The following is a 16,150-nucleotide window of genomic DNA, read 5'->3' on the forward strand; positions in this document are numbered from 1 at the left end:
TTGCACAAGGAGTCCTCAGAAATCCGTTTGCTGTGGAGCTCGACAGATCAACTTGCCCCTGATGTCAGTCTGGCGTGTGTTGCGATGACGTTTATACATGAAACCATACAAAATTCAGCTACTGCAAGATGTTCGTTAAGGTGTGAAACAACAACGTGTGGAGTTCTGTAATTTCGTTCTTGGGAAGTTGGAGGATGACAGTTTTCTTCCACACTTAGTGTTTAGTGACGAGGCAACGTTCCATTTAAATGGAAAGGTGAAACGTTATAATGTGAGAATATGGGTACGGAAAAACTACATGAAGTTGTACAACATGAGTGGGACTCTCCAAGCTTTAATGTGTTTTGTGCAGTTTCACGGGAAAAGGTGTATGGTCCATTTTTCTTTGCCGAGAACAGTGTTACAGGAAGCACATATCTCGATATGCTTCAGAACTCACTTTTACCACAGTTGGAGACTGATTCGAACGACTTCATTTACCAACAAGATGGGGCACCGACACACTGGCATCTGGAAGTGCGGGAATTTTTAAATCAAAGGATTAGTGAACGATGGATCAGTCGCACTGAACCAAATGATTCGGACTTACATTACTGGCCTCCAAGGTCACCAGACCTGACTGTATGTGATTATGTCTTGTGGGGATTTATAAAAGGCTCTGTTTATGTGCCTCCGTTACCAACAACAATTAGTGAACTGAAACATCGCATAAAAGCAGCTGTGGAAGTTGTAACTCAAGACATGCTCGCTGCAGCGTGGGAACAATTTGAATACCGCATTGATTTATATCGTACATCTTAAGGGGGCGTATTTAACACCTATTAAAAGGTACGAAAAAATCTTTTTGAGTTTCCTGTTAATCAAAAAACAAAATTCATTGCATATATTTATTAGTTTCAGAAATATAGGCGTGTCAGATCGGACGATTCTTTTTGATACACCCTGTATTACATCAGCATACTCCGAAAGGTTCGTAACTGGTATGCAATGTGGAACGCAAGACTTGCCTTTATTATGTGACTTACGTTGCTTCGCTACTCCGAGTGTACCTACATCGAAGTTGCTCATGTTGGCAACTGTTCTTGATTTGAAATCTGGAATATTTATTGCATCTTCTTCGGTGAAGGTGAAATAATTGCGGAAAACCATGTACAGTAACAGCATTTCAGTGCCCCTGTCATTGGTAACACTACCATTGCTATAGTACAGTGAAGGAGGAGGAGGATATTGGTGTTTAACGTCCCGTCGACAACGAGGTCATTAGAGACAGAGCACAAGCTCGGATTAGGGAAGGATGGGGAAGGAAGTCGGCCGTGCCCTTTCAAAGGAACCATCGCCGGCATTTGCCTGGAGTGATCTAGGGAAATCACGGAAAACCTAAATCAGGATGGCCGGACGCGGGATTGAACCGTCGTCCTCCCGAATGCGAGTCCAGTGTGCTAACCACTGCGCCACCTCGCTCGGTTACAGCGAAGGTACTCATTGTGTGTTGCCGTTGATGTGTTTTACATATGACCAGAATCTCTTTAGTTTTCTGTAAGATTTCGAAACACATTTTGAATGTGGAAAGTATTAAAAGCATCTCAAATTGAAGGCCGAGGCCGGCCGGAGTGGCCGAGCGGTTCTAGGAGTTACAGTCTGGAACCGTGCGACCGCTACGGTCGCAGGTTCGAATCCTGCCCCGAACATGGATGTGAGTGATGTCCTTAGGTTAGTTAGGTTTAAGTAGTTCCAAGTTCTAGGGGACTGATGACCTCAGATGTTAAGTCCCATAGTGCTCAGAGCCATTTGAACCATTTGAAGGCCGAGCTAAATTCCGAGCTTCTGTAAAGCCATTGTCCATCTTGGGGATTTTGTGTCCTTTTAAATCCAGCATGTTTTTTCATTGCTTCAGCAACAGCGTCCCGTCTTGTTTTGTGCACCATGGGGATCTGTTGCGTCTGTTATTAATTTATTTGGTATCAATCTCTCAATGGCTGTCAGTACTATTTCTGCGAATTTAAGTCACATCAAGTCTACGCTTACATTTTAGAAGGATTTGAAACTGTCTCTTAAGAACGCGAGAGTCAAATTTTTTTCTGTTCTTTTATATTAACTTACATACTTGCGTCTATTTTGGTGGATTTGGATGTTACGGTAGTTAGTCTCATTAAATCGACTTTGTGGTCACTAATCTCTGTATCCGTCTTGACACTATTTGTTCATGACTGTTTGTTGTCAAGAGGCCTAGTTTGCTATCGCAAACATTTACACTTCGTGTGAACTCCTGAAGTAATTGCCCAAAATAATTTTCGGAGAATGCATTTAGTTCGTATTCGGACGATGTTTCATGCCTATCGCCGACTTTAAACATGTATTATTGCCGACATATCGAGGGTAGATTGAAGTCACCTCCAACTTTAATTGTATGAGTCGGGTATCATTTCGAAATGAGACTCAAATTTTTCTCGAACCCTTCAGTGTATAAATCATCTGAGTTGGGGGCTGGGAGGTGGGGGTCGGTAAAGAAACTAATTATTAATTTATTCCAGTTGTCGAGTATAACCCCTCCCCACTGTAAATCCCAGCAACCAGCGCAATTTCATTACGCGATAAACTACTTGCAACAGCAACAAACATGCCACCAACTACTGAACTTAATCTATCCTTTCTGAACACCTTTAGATCACTGGTAAAAACTTTGGTTGAACTAATTTACGGATTTAGATAGCTTTAAGTATGATATCTCCTTCGGTTCTTTTTATGAACGCTGGGAGTTCTGGGTCTTTCCCAACACAGCTACGACTATTTACAACTAGAGTGCCAATGCTTCCTAGGTCCATCCTCGTCCTATGTTTGACCTGCACCCCTTTAGACTGAATCCCTATTTTTATACTTCGACAACCTTCTAACTTCACGCGATAAAAATTTGTAGGAAAAGCAGTGCTGTACACCATGCTTTGGTTGTCAGTTACAGAGTGACGATTTCCCTACAACGTGAAAAAGAGCGTTCCACAGCACATGTCAGCCTTTCACATTTAAATAAAGCGATATGCCTTCAGGAAGCGATGCGGAAATACCACCGCTTGGCGCAGCAGCGGCAACGGAACACACAGTTTCGAAACCGTCGTGTTCCTTCAAATAGGAACGAGCTTTTTGTACCGTTGTGTCGGCCTACTTCCGGTTACGTTTCCGAGCGCTACAAAGGCATTGACGACCTCGCGTATTGCTTCAGTCAAAAGCAAATCAAAAGTTTCTAGTGCTTTGATAGCCTTCATACAAAATCTAAAATTTGCTATTGTGTAAAGTCTGATTTCAAATGTGCGTTGGAGCGCAAATTTCATAAAATATCGTTGAATGGGACAACGGGCTAGGGCTATTTCCGTAGCAATATTGTGATTGATTTCAATTCAGTATTGTGCTTTAACAAAACCAGTCGCATTTTCTCGCAAATACGATGCAACAAATGAATGACGTGACAGCGTGAATCGGTTTAGAATAGCTTGCTCGTAATCCCTTGGCTCCTTTTTCCATCTGTTAAAAGTAGAACAACTTCATCTTAGCGAATGCTGTTAGATCTTTAATTCCATGGATTCCTTAAAAATTCAATCACTGGACGAATCGCTGAATGTTTCCCGCTCGTGCCAATGTAACAGGAATGACGGAGAATACTCACCGTCCTCTGAAAATGCTCCAGTACAAATACTTCCAATTTATCTACCAATCAGGTCGCAAACTCGATGCATGGTTTCAGTGAAACGTATTGACAGATAGAGTTTTTTAATTGTTGGTTGGGTGGTTGATCGGGGGATGGGACCAAAAAGCAATGACATCGGTCCCATATGGTTTAGTGTGCAAACCACTGCGCCACCTCACTCGGTTTTCTCAATGTTGCTTCGTCGGGTGTCCGCTGTCTTGTGAATCTGAACAGAAATACATTTATCTGGGGGGTTGTTTAACTCAACGAAAAGTATATTAAAATAACTCAAGCTTCGCACGAATCCGTAAAATACACCCCTTGTTAAATTCTGCAACACGTTGGTTCCACCGATTTGACGAACTCTTCGCTACCTGATGCTTTTGTCCTAGGTTCTGCATTACTTGTGACATTTGAAGCCTACTATTTTATCATACAGCTTACAAAAAAAAAAAAAAAAAAAAACACTATTGCTCTTTCACTAAAGAACAAATTTGGTGATTTTGAAGTATTACTTCAGTTTTATCGACAAATTCGTTCGTAATCTAGGTATGGTGAAATCATTTTCTACTAGCAGTTAAAAATAAAAACTGTACCCCATGAAACGAACATCAGAAGCAACACTCACAACACTGAACTGCTGGGAAACTTTACACACACGAACAATCGGAAATCAATTGGCCTGCCTGAATTAGACGTACTGTGAAATCCAGTATGTCACTTGAACTGGTGCGTCCAGGATTTTCCGCTCGAGATTCGATGCGCCATGGATTCAGGTGGGTCGCAGAAAAAAGGAACTTAATGAGATATATAGTCTGTATCATGTAAAACTGAATTCAGTCTATGGAAAACACCTTTCAAATAAGTTATTTATGCTATTTGCGTTATAGAAAATGGGAAAATATGCAACTTATACGCTTTATCACTAAAATATTGTAGTAGAAAAATAAAGTAGGTAGTTTTATGTGCTTGTAAGTTCTTCATCTACATCGATCGACACACATTCTCCGCAAGCTACCTTTCAGTGCATGGCGGCTGTACCATGCGCCACATCTAATCATTCTCTTTCCTGACCCGCTCGCAAATGGAGACAGGGAAAAAACAATTGTCTATATGCTTCCGTACGAGTCTTAATTTCCCTTATTTTGTCTTTGTGGTGCTTACGCGAGAAGTATCTTACTGGCCCTATAATCATCGTGTAGTCAGTCGTAAATGCCGGTTCTCATCAAACTTTATTAATAGTGTTTAACGAAAAGAATGTCTTGTTCCGACCAGGCATTCATATTTGAGTACACGGAGAATTTCAGTAATGCTCGTGTGCTGGTCGAACCTACCGGTGACGAATCTGGCAGGGTGCCCCTGAACTGCTTCGAGGTCTTCCTTTAATCTGACTTGGTGTGGGTCCCAAACACTCGAGAAGTACTCAATAATGATTCGCGTAAGTGTTCTGTACATGGTCTCCTTCATTTATGCAGCGTTTCAGATGTACTGGTAGGTCTCCCAATAACACGAAGTCGACGATTCGCCTTTCCTACAACCCACCTCACGTGCTCGTTCCATTTGATGATGCTTTGTAACGTTACGTCTAGGTATTTAATCGACTTGGCTGTGTCAAGTAGCACACCACTAATACTGTATTCTAACATTATAAAGCTGTTTTTTTCCACTCATCTGAATTAACTTCCATTTTCCCACAGTTAGACTCATTGTCGATCGTCACTCTAAAGTGATCTCAAAACACATACCAGTCCCTGGAGGTTTGCCACGTGTTTAATAATTATATAAAAACATAAGATTTAATTTCTAATAATAATTCATGTATAATCCATTCCAGTGCCACAGGCGGGTTTACGAAGCAGCAACGCTACTCCAGGAGCACAATCTTTTTATAACTAAAAGTCTCGTAATATTTTGAAGTATAACAAACTACAACATTGTACAGATGTTGATGCAAAGAATTACCGTTACCAACACATTCTTCAGTCTACTTATATTAAGCAAGGAATAACAAAAATACAGGATGTCTGCCTATTACACGTTACGACCCTCTTCAACTCTTGGCGGTCTCTGTCAGTCAACAGACGAGGTCGGCCTATGCGCTTTTGTGCTGTACGTGTCCCTTCACGTTTCCACTTCACTATCACATCGGAAACAGTGGACCTAGGGATGTTTAGGAGTGTGGAAATCTCGCGTACAGACGTATGACACAAGTGATACCCAATCACCTGGCCACGTTCGATGTCCCTGAGTTCCGCGGAGCGCCCGATTCTGCTCTCTCACGATGTCTAATGACTACTGAGGTCGCTGATATGGAGTACTTGGCAGTAGGTGGCAGCACAATGCACCTAATATGAAAACGTATGTTTCTGTGGGTGTCCGAATACTTTTGATCACATAGTGTACGTTTACCATAATTTGGGATAGACTGTAGAATGATTCGGCTGCCTCTGTCCTTTCGTCAGAAGTACAAGATAAAGGAGGTTAAGACATAGTAAGGCATTTAGGTGGACTTTATTCATTGGCAGTACGCGAGTTTGGCAGAAAAAAAGGAACAAATTGACAAAGAAATACTCTCCGAATTGTATTGTTGTCGCATGTGGAAAGTATGTATGAGCTTAGATAGAGTCTCTAACAGTAAAAACAACAAGAAATTTGCAAAACCTACTAACATACAGTTTTTACTAATGTTACCCTAGTTTCGTTACAGCGTCCACCACAGGACCCAGAATGATAATGGGGCATCGGATACACATAGATGGGTGGATACCCCCTCTTACTGCAAAGGAAGGACTACTGTATACGCTAGCTGGCTACAAATCACGTAAGCTTTGCTGACGTGATTCATCGATTTAAGACCAGACTCATATTGGGACGCATGCGAAACAGGGTAGCGTAATACATTGCGACGCGTGTTTTTGTGATTCACAGGTTTCTATGAAACACCCCCAGTTGAAGTGCGCTGCAGGACAGCACAGTTTACTGCGCGTGTCGCGTAGTTTCACAAACTAAAGCATCTCTCTTAGGCATTCAGAGTCCTCCATCTCAAGAATGCGAAGTAACTCGCTCATGTGACGCTACAAGTCCTTGTTACTCTAAGCAAGGCAGTGACTGATCCTTTAAATCGAACTTATAAATATTGTGAACAATTTTCATAGGTAATTTTCTACACCTACTTATACAGCTCTTGTCAAGATTGAGGTTTGATGAGTCGTAAAGCAAGTCAATAGAGTCGAAGTGTACAATCATCCAGGAAAAACAGTGGGCGGAAATCGGCCGTATTCTTTCGACAGGGACTGATATGACATTTGAACTACGTGATATCGGAAAATCACGGGAAATCTAAAATCATGAAGACTGGACGAGGATAGTAGGATGCTACTTGCTTTTTTTGACACATCCTGCGCTGTTGAGAGAGTATTCCAAATGTTTGCTTTTTAATTTCACATAAAATTCGAACTGTTTTGTTATATGAAGTTATTTCCTGTCATTGAGATTAGATAATCGTTTATCGTCCCTCGACAGTTTGAGTGCAGTTCAGCTGCATCGATCAATGATGGACCATTACGCCGGATGATCATTAAGTTTCTATTATCAGCTCAAAGAACAGTGGCGATGGTGTCAGTCCTCCATATATATTAAACCTTCAATGGAGTATATTTTTTCTAATGATGGCTGACTTGGGGGAGACTTTTATTGTATAACTGCATTTTGAGTGTAAGGAACCGCCACACTACGAAAATCACCTCATTGTCATTCTCGAAATGCGTGCCTCGCAATGGTTTCTTCATCCTAGGAAAGAGGTACAAGTCACTGGGAGCCATGTCAGAAGAATACGAGCATAATCTGTTAGTATCACACCATGCCAGTCCCGTCCTAAAAAAACATTTACTTCCACTTTGTTCTATGGTGTTTGAGTCTTCATTTTTTTACATGGAATTATTCGCAGTTGTAAATATGGAATACCACCAACCGTATAATGGAATGACGACAACGAAAATTTGTCCCGCATCGGGACTCGAACCCGGATTTCCCGCTTATCACGAGCAGTCACCTCCCTCACCATTTGGCGGTCCGAGCACGAATCACGGCCAGATCCAAACTTCCCTATATCGTCAGCCATGTGTCTACAACATATACTCGTACATGCATTATGTATATTCCCGTACAGGGGGCACATTTTACTTGAAAGTCACTTGCCCGGTGTCGGCGGATAAATACGATATTGCAGTGCCTGTGTTACTCCGAATTACGATGCAATGTTCCTTCGGACACGCATGCATGTCCACAGAAACTTTGCATCATAATTCGGAATAAGAAAGGCACTACAGTATTGTATTCATTTTTTTTTAATTTCTCGGATGAGGTGATCCACATATTTTCACTTCTTGCTTTGCTACTTTGTCTCGAGGTCATAGAGATACATACAGTAACCGTCCACGGTGATTATACATCTAAAGAAATCGTCTGTATTGGGTAAATGATTGTTCACGCTGGTCGTTCTTCGTGTTAACTGGTCATTCAGAATTAGCGCCTTAGGCGAAGGCAGCTGATGGTACAAAAAGTATGTGTATCGTCTTAATTGTACGACTGGATTGTGATTTTCTATCGGAAAGATCACAGTTCGTTGTAATTGGCGGAAAGTAATCGAATAAAATACAAGTGATATCTCGCGTTCCCCAAGGAAGTGTTATAGGACCTCAGATGTTCCTAACCTATATAAACGATTTAGAAAACTATCTGAGCAGCCATCTTAGATTGATGGCAGGTGATGCTGTCATTTACCGTGTAATAAAGTCATCAGAAGATCAAAACCAATTGCAAAATGATATAGACAAGATTTCTGTATGGTGCTAAGAGTGGCAGTTCGATGTCAGAGGTTATTCACATGAGTACTAAAACGAACGGCCGGCCGCGGTGGTCTAGCGGTTCTGGCGCTGCAGTCCGGAACCGCGGGACTCCTACGGTCGCAGGTTCGAATCCTGCCTCGGGCATGGGTGTGTGTGATGTCCTTAGGTTAGTTAGGTTTAAGTAGTTCTAAGTTCTAGGGGACTTATGACCTAAGATGTTGAGTCCCATAGTGCTCAGAGCCATTTTTGAACTAAAAGGAACCCGTTAAATTTTGTTTACATGATAAGTCGCACAGAAGGGCTCAAATGGCTCTGAGCACTATGGGACTTAACATCTGTCGTCATCAGTCCCCTAGACTTAGAACTAATTAAACTAACTAACCTAAGGACATCACACACATCCATGCCCGAGGCAGGATTCGAACCTGCGACCGTCACACAGATCTAAAGGCTGTAAATTCAGCTAAATGTCTAGGAATTACAAGTACGTACAACTTAATTTGTAACGATCACATAGATAGTGCTATCGGAAAGGCAAACCAAAGACTGCGTTTTATTGGCGAAACTCTTAGAAGATGCAACATGTCTTCTAAAGAGACTACCTACACTACGCTTGTTCGTCCTCTGCTGGAGTATTGCTGGCAGTATGGGATCCCTATCAGATTGAACTTACGGAAGACTTCGAAAATGTTCAAAGAAGGGTAGCTCATTTAGTATTATCGCGAGAGAGTGTCACGTATATAATACCTATGCGAGTTTGAGCGGCAATCATTAAAACAAAGGCGTTTTTCGTTGCTGCGAGATCTTTACACGAAATTTCAATCTCCAACGTTCTGCTGTGAACAGGTAAATATTTTATCGACACGCACCTACATAGGGAGAACTGATCATTGTCATAAAATAAATCAGAGCTCATACAGATAACGTTAAGTGTTCGTCTCTCCCGTGCGCTATTACAGTGTGGAACATTAAAGAAATAGTGTGAAAGTGGTTCGATGGATGGTTCTGCCAGGCACTTAAGTGTGGCCGGCCGAGGTGGCCGAGCGGTTCTAGGCGCTACAGTCTGGAACCGCGCGACCACTACGGTCGCAGGTTCGAATCCTGCCTCGGGCATGGATGTGTGTGATGTCCTTAGGTTAGTTCGGTTTAAGTAGTTCTAGGGGACTGATGACGTCAGAAGTTAAGTCCCATAGTGCTCAGAGCCAGTTTTTGAACTGAAATGTGAATTGCAGAGTAGCCATGTAGATGTAGATGTGTTCATTTAGAAAAGAACGATAATTCAGTTCTTCTGGAGACGCCAGTAACTGTTCAAATGTTTGTTTTGAAAATAATTTAATTTTCCGGCACAAACACACACAATTTCAATACGAAAGCATCTATTTCGGTCGCCACCGGGAATCATTAGATCGTAAGACGGATTCCGCAGTTCACGCCGAGCACTGAGGAATCGACTGCGTGGTTTCCTTAGCGGACGGAATGGGCTCCAGCGTCTGTCGTATGGTCTGAAGACGGCCGGCGAAATCTGAAACCGGTAATTTTGCATTTAAACTGTGAGCGAGTGTGACAGAGAATAAATTATATTCAAAAAGGCGTTCATTTTTTTAAAAATATTGTTCGACATACCACACCACTAGAATTATACAAGTGTGAACTTATCTTGTTCTGTGCACCGTACTCTTCGTGTTTTACCAAGTACAAAGTATTGCAGTTGCTGGCCGACACATGATGCTCACAACATTGTCTAGAAACGAGCCGTTCGTGTTGTATTGACAGAGCTGTGTGTTAGGCTACGCTAGCGAGTGGCAACCGTGCAGCGCGCCCGTCTTCGTCATTACACGCGGAGGAACGTCCACGCCAGCCGACCTCCAGACCCTTCAAGTGCCACTTGTTGTAACGGTCTGCGCCGCTTATCTGCCCCTGCTGGCCTAGCTCCTCCTCACAAAGACAAAATAGCATTAATGTCACAGTTAGGCTCCGTTAATACAACAGTTGAGGAGAAATTGCAGTGACACGCAAAAAGTGCAACACCCGAAGGACTTGCCAGCAAATCTCAAAATTCAAGCATTGTGCGAATCGCGTTGATGGATCTTAAGCTTGAGATTAATGTATTACCTGGCAAAGCGAACTGAAGACCTGATCAGGTGTCAGCATTGTCGTTTTTACTCCCAGGAGGGAGGGAGGGAAAGTTCAGATTTCGAGTTCAAAAGAAGGCAGATGGTGACAAGCTTGAATATTACACAACCATCCGTTGAATAAACAATGAGTGTAAAATACTGACACGTATTATTTACAGAAGACTGGAAAAACTGGTAGGAGCCAACTTCGGGAAAGATCAGTTTGGGTTCCGGAGAAATGTAGGAACTGTGAGGCAGTTCAAATGGCTCTAAGCACTATGGGACTTAACATCTGAGGTCATCAGTCCCCTACACTTAGATCTACTTAAACCTAACTAACCTAAGGACATCACACACATCCATGCCCAAGGCAGGATTCTAACCTGCGACCATGCGACTGCTACAGTCGCAGGTTCGAATCCTACCTCAGGCATGGATGTGTGTGATGTCTTTAGGTTAGTTAGGTTTAAGTAGTTCTAAGTTCTACGGGACTGATGACCTCAGACGTTAAGTCCCATAGTGATCAGAGCCATTTGAACTGTAGCAGCAGCTCGGTTCCGGACTGAAGCGCCTAGAACCGCTCGGCCACGACGTACGATTTATTTTAGAATACAGGTTGAAGAAAGACAAACCTACCGTCATAGCATTTGAAGATTTAGTGAAAGCGTTTGGAAAGGCTGACTAGACTACTCTTATTGAAATTTTTAACGTAGTAGGGTAAAATACCTGACCGAAAGGGTATTTACAACTTGTACGGAAATCAGACTGCAGTTATAAGAGTCGGAGGACATAAAGGAAACCAGTAGTTGAGAAGGAAGGGAGACAGGGTTGTAGGAATTAAAGTTCAGGAAGAAGAAATAAAAACTTTGAGGTTAGGCGATAACATTGTAATTCTGTCAGAGACGGCAAAGGACTTGGAGGAGCAGCTGAACGGAGTGGGCAGTGTCCTGAAAAGAGATTATAAGATGAACATCAGCGATAGTAAACCTGGAGCAATCGGAAAGTAGACGAATTAAATCATGCGAAGCTGAGGCAATTAGATTAAGAAATGAACCACTTAAAACAGTAGACGGGTTTTGCTGTTTGGACACCAAAATAACCGAAGATGGACGAATTAGAGAGTATGTAAAATGCCGTCTGGCAATGTTAAGAAAAGCATTTCTGAAAAAGAGGAGTTTGTTAACATCTAATACGAATTTCAGAGTAAGGAAGTCGTTTCTGAAGGTATTCTGTCGAGAATAGCCTTGTACGGAAGTGAAACGTGCAGGATAAGCAGTTCAAACGAGGAAAGAACAGAAGCTTTTGTATTGTCGTGTTGCTGTAGGTGGTCGAAGATTAGAGGGATAGACCACATAAATAATGAGGAAGTACCGTATCGAATCTAGAAGAAATTTAATTTATGGTGCACCTTGACTGAAGGAAGTGGTCGGTTGATGGGACACGTCCTGAGGCATCAAGGAATCGTAAATTTGGTGTTGGTGGGAAATGTGTGTGTGTGGGGGTGGGGGTGGGGGGAGGAGGGGGGGCGAATCGTAGAGGGAGACTTAGGAGTCAATACACTAAGCAGGTTCAAGTGGATGTAGGCTGCAGTAATTACTCAGAGACCAAGAGGCTTGCACAGGAGAGACTAGCGTGGCGAGCTGCACCAAACCAGTCTACGGACTGAAGATCAGAACGACAACAACCGAAAGCATGTTCCGCGAACACTTTCCATGCTTGCGTTTCGAAGTAACAACAAGCACTGGTGACTATACTCACAATCAGTCACGTGATCAAGTTAATTTCTCCTACGGACGTTCGATGATCATCGATATTTACAAAATATTGATGTCAGGAGTTTAATCATCTATGTTTCAATATCGACACTGAAGTCTTTGAGTGGTCTAGCGGTTCTAGGCGCTCAGTCAGGAACCGCGCGACTGCTACGGTCGCAGGTTCGAATCCTGCCTCGGGCATGGATGTGTGTGATGTCCTTAGGTTAGTTAGGTTTAAGTAGTTCTAAGTTCTAGGGGACTTATGACCACAGATGTTGAGTCCCATAGTGCTCAGAGCCATTTTTGAAGTCTTTGAAACTTTGTAACATCGATGTTAAAGACAAAATATTGACCTTCGATGGCAAAGAAAACCATACTACTTGACACATCAGTCAATTATTTTTTCGTTATTTAAACGAATCTTTTTTGAACATGTTCCATAACGACATCAGTAAAGGAGCAGAAATAGCATTTGGGGAAAAAGTCATACATCGTGTTTTGCCCACATGCTCAGTTTGGTAACAAAATTTTATTGAAAAGACTTAAAAACTGCTTGGGTTTATTATCTGTGAAAAGAATAGCATTTTGGTTCAAAAAAGTGTAGTAGCAAGAGGTTAACTACAAAGAGTATAAGACGTCAAACTAATTCAAGAAGTATCCAATAAATGAAATTCAGCGTTTTATGTGATAGGTAGATAGGCGTTATTCGTCTCCGTGTTAACGCATTAGATTATCTACCAAGTTTCGCTGCCATATGATAATTACTGCCCTCACTGGATCTCTGTGAGTAGCTGCACTTTAATTATAACCATCGGCTATCAAAAACTTTACTTTGGCGTTATCTTGACTATACTTGCCAGGGCGCATATCAAAAAAGAAAAACTAAAATACCTGTAATCTGCAAGGCGATTACATTATAAGCGAGGCGTAATCGCTTACGTATAGCAAACTTAGATGAAAGCGTGTGGCAGTGTAAGTAGCGAATGTGTTGTCTGTTGCAGATGGCCCGCTACAAGCAGGCGGAGTTCGACGACGACGCCAGCAGCGTCGGGTCGGTTCAGCTGACCGGCACTTCGACGCCCGGCGGCCCCCGGATCCGATTCCGCATGGTAAAGTTTTCTCTCACCGTGGCCTTCATGTACAGCCGCATTTTTGGTTCTTACCTGCTGTGTTCTTGGTGGGCGCACATTATCTTACTGAAATCGAGGACTACTACGTAGAATTTATAGCTGGACCAAGGGAGTGCGTACACGACCACGCTATTTACACAAAGTAGGTAGAAGTTTAACAGAACCCGCTCGGTTAGTCGACCGCGCTAACGCGCTGCTTCCTGGTTTCGGGTAGGCACGCCGGCTCCAGATCGAATCCGCCCGGCGGATTAACGACGAGGAACGGTGTGCCGGCCAGCCTGGATGTGGTTTTTAGGCGGTTTTCCACATCCCCTTAGGTGAATACTGGGCTGGTCCCCACGTCCCGCCTCAGTTACACGGCTCGCAGACATCTGCACACTTTCGCAATATTCCATGGATTACACTAGTCGCAGACAGTTGGGGTACGCTAATTCCTTCCCGGGGGGGGGGGGGGGGAGTTGGTTCGGGGTGGCGGCATGAAGGGCATCCGGCCACCCCTTCAACTAACATTGCCACATCCGATTAACCATGCCGACCCTGTGTATCCGCGGGAAAAACGGCACAAGTAACAGAAAGAAAGAAAGAAAGTAGAAATTTAACAGATAGGACAATTCAAGCTAATACGCTGCCATTGACCAGCTCCCTGTGTCGTCACCAGAGAGACAACAGTGCCATGGACTTCAGTTCTCCATTGTGCTAAGCGTTGACTGTGATATTCCTCGGTGTATTTCTCGTGCTGATGATATATAATCATACCTTGTACTTCTGGAACATTTAAAAATACTGTTCTAATTAGTGGGACTGAAATGGTATATAATAAAAGGGTTAAAAGTAGAACTAGAATGCTCAGAGAAGTAGAACGTTGCACAGCGCACTTAAACCGTCTTCGCAGTTACATATATTTACCATTTGTAATAACTGTCAGATCGACATAAAATATATTACAGAAAAAATAAAATTTTAACCACAGTAGTATGTCACATCACAAATGCTACCCAAGCTAATATACACTGCTGGCCACCGTAAATGCAACACCCTGAAGGAAGCATCCGAATCAAGTGAAATTTACACCATGAGTTTGCAGCGATGAGATATGCAACTGATTAGAATTTCAGCGCAGACGCACATCACGCGCGCCTGTGGCGCCACCTCATAGCGCCATTTAAGGCTTGGCGATTTCGACGAGTGTGCGTTCGCCACATGTGTTTACCTTGTGGTTGTTTCACAAGACGATCAGTTATGCCTCGTAGACAACAGCGAACATCTTTTGATCAAGTATCCGAGTTCGACAGAGGAAGGATAGTGGCTTACCGAGATTGTGGATTATCATACAGAGAAATCGCTAGTCGTGTTGGACGAAACCAAACAACTGTAATGCGGATATGTGACCGTTGGATGCAGGAGGGTACGACGGACCGACGTGGTCGATCGCATTCACCTCGGTGCACCACTGCACGTGCTGATAGGCAAATTGTGCGCATGGCAGTGACGGATCGCTCAGTGACATCCCGAACCATAGCACAGCACATTGCGTCTGTAACGCATCATCCAGTGTCTGCGCGTACCATTCGACGCCGTTTACAGCAGAGTGGTCTGTCCGCAAGACGTCCATTGCTTCGTCTACCATTGACGCAGAACCACAGACGTCTCCGTCGCTAATGGTGTGATGACAGACGGATGTGGACGGCAGAATGGAATGACGTTGTCTTTACTGACGAGGCACGCTTCTGTCTGCAGCACCACGATGGTCGGATTCGAGTGTGGAGACACCGTGGAGAGAGGATGCTGGACAGCTGCATTATGCACCGCCACACTGGTCTTGCACCGGGTATTATGGTATGGGGCGCCTCTAGTACGCATTGCCGGTACTTTAAATAGCCGGCGCTACACATCCGAGGTGCTGGAGCCAGTTGTCCTTCCTTACCTTCAGGGCTCGGCCACAGCCATATTTCAACAGGATAATGCGCGACCACACGTGGCACGCATTGTCCAAAGGTTCTTCGTCAATAACCAGATTGAATTGCTTCCCTGACCGTCTCGCTCTCCGGATCTTTCGCCGATAGAAAACATATGGTCCATGGTTGGTCAACGAGTGACCCAGATTACATCCCCAGCTGCCACACCAGATGATCTTTGGCAACGTGTGGAAGCTGCTTGGGCTGCTGTACCCCAGGAACACATCCAAGGTCTCTTTGACTCAATGCCGAGACGTGTGGCAGCGGTGATCTCCAACAATGGCGGCTACTCTGGCTACTGATTTTGGCAGGAACCACATGTCACAGACATCTGTAAACGTAATCATTTGATACTTGGTCAACATGTTATCTACAAAGTAAATTGTGTTGTGCTACCTCTTGTCTTTCTTGGTGTTGCATTTACGGTGGCCAGCAGTGTATAACGGTGATTTTACTTCAAACGATGTTTGATATATTAGACTTTAACAATGTAATCAGCGATTCTGGTAATGGGGATATGAGGCCTTCTTTAAAAATGATAGTATCCTGTCATGATCTACGACTCCTTTAGTAGCAGGCAGGCGGTTTCTTATTTCACCTCCCAGTGAATTATCAGTGTTCTTTCCTTTAAAGACAATGTATCCTGTGGGGTAATTCAGTGTGTTGAGAGCCTA

At 43.3% G+C, this 16,150-nt stretch overlaps 1 protein-coding gene across 3 annotated transcripts in view; it reads left to right on the top strand.

The window, feature by feature from the left end:
* The window catches only part of LOC126248714 (endothelin-converting enzyme homolog), a 392,778-nt gene that overhangs the window by 124,899 nt on the left and 251,729 nt on the right, over positions 1-16,150 (top strand). For all 3 annotated transcript variants that reach the window (XM_049950013.1, XM_049950015.1, XM_049950016.1), the window contains exon 2: positions 13,393-13,500. In XM_049950013.1, the coding sequence (XP_049805970.1) occupies positions 13,393-13,500 (108 nt within the window). The remainder of the gene's footprint in view (positions 1-13,392; positions 13,501-16,150) is intronic.

The sequence above is a fragment of the Schistocerca nitens genome, chromosome 3 (assembly GCF_023898315.1).
Source record: "Schistocerca nitens isolate TAMUIC-IGC-003100 chromosome 3, iqSchNite1.1, whole genome shotgun sequence".
Taxonomy (NCBI): domain Eukaryota; kingdom Metazoa; phylum Arthropoda; class Insecta; order Orthoptera; family Acrididae; genus Schistocerca; species Schistocerca nitens.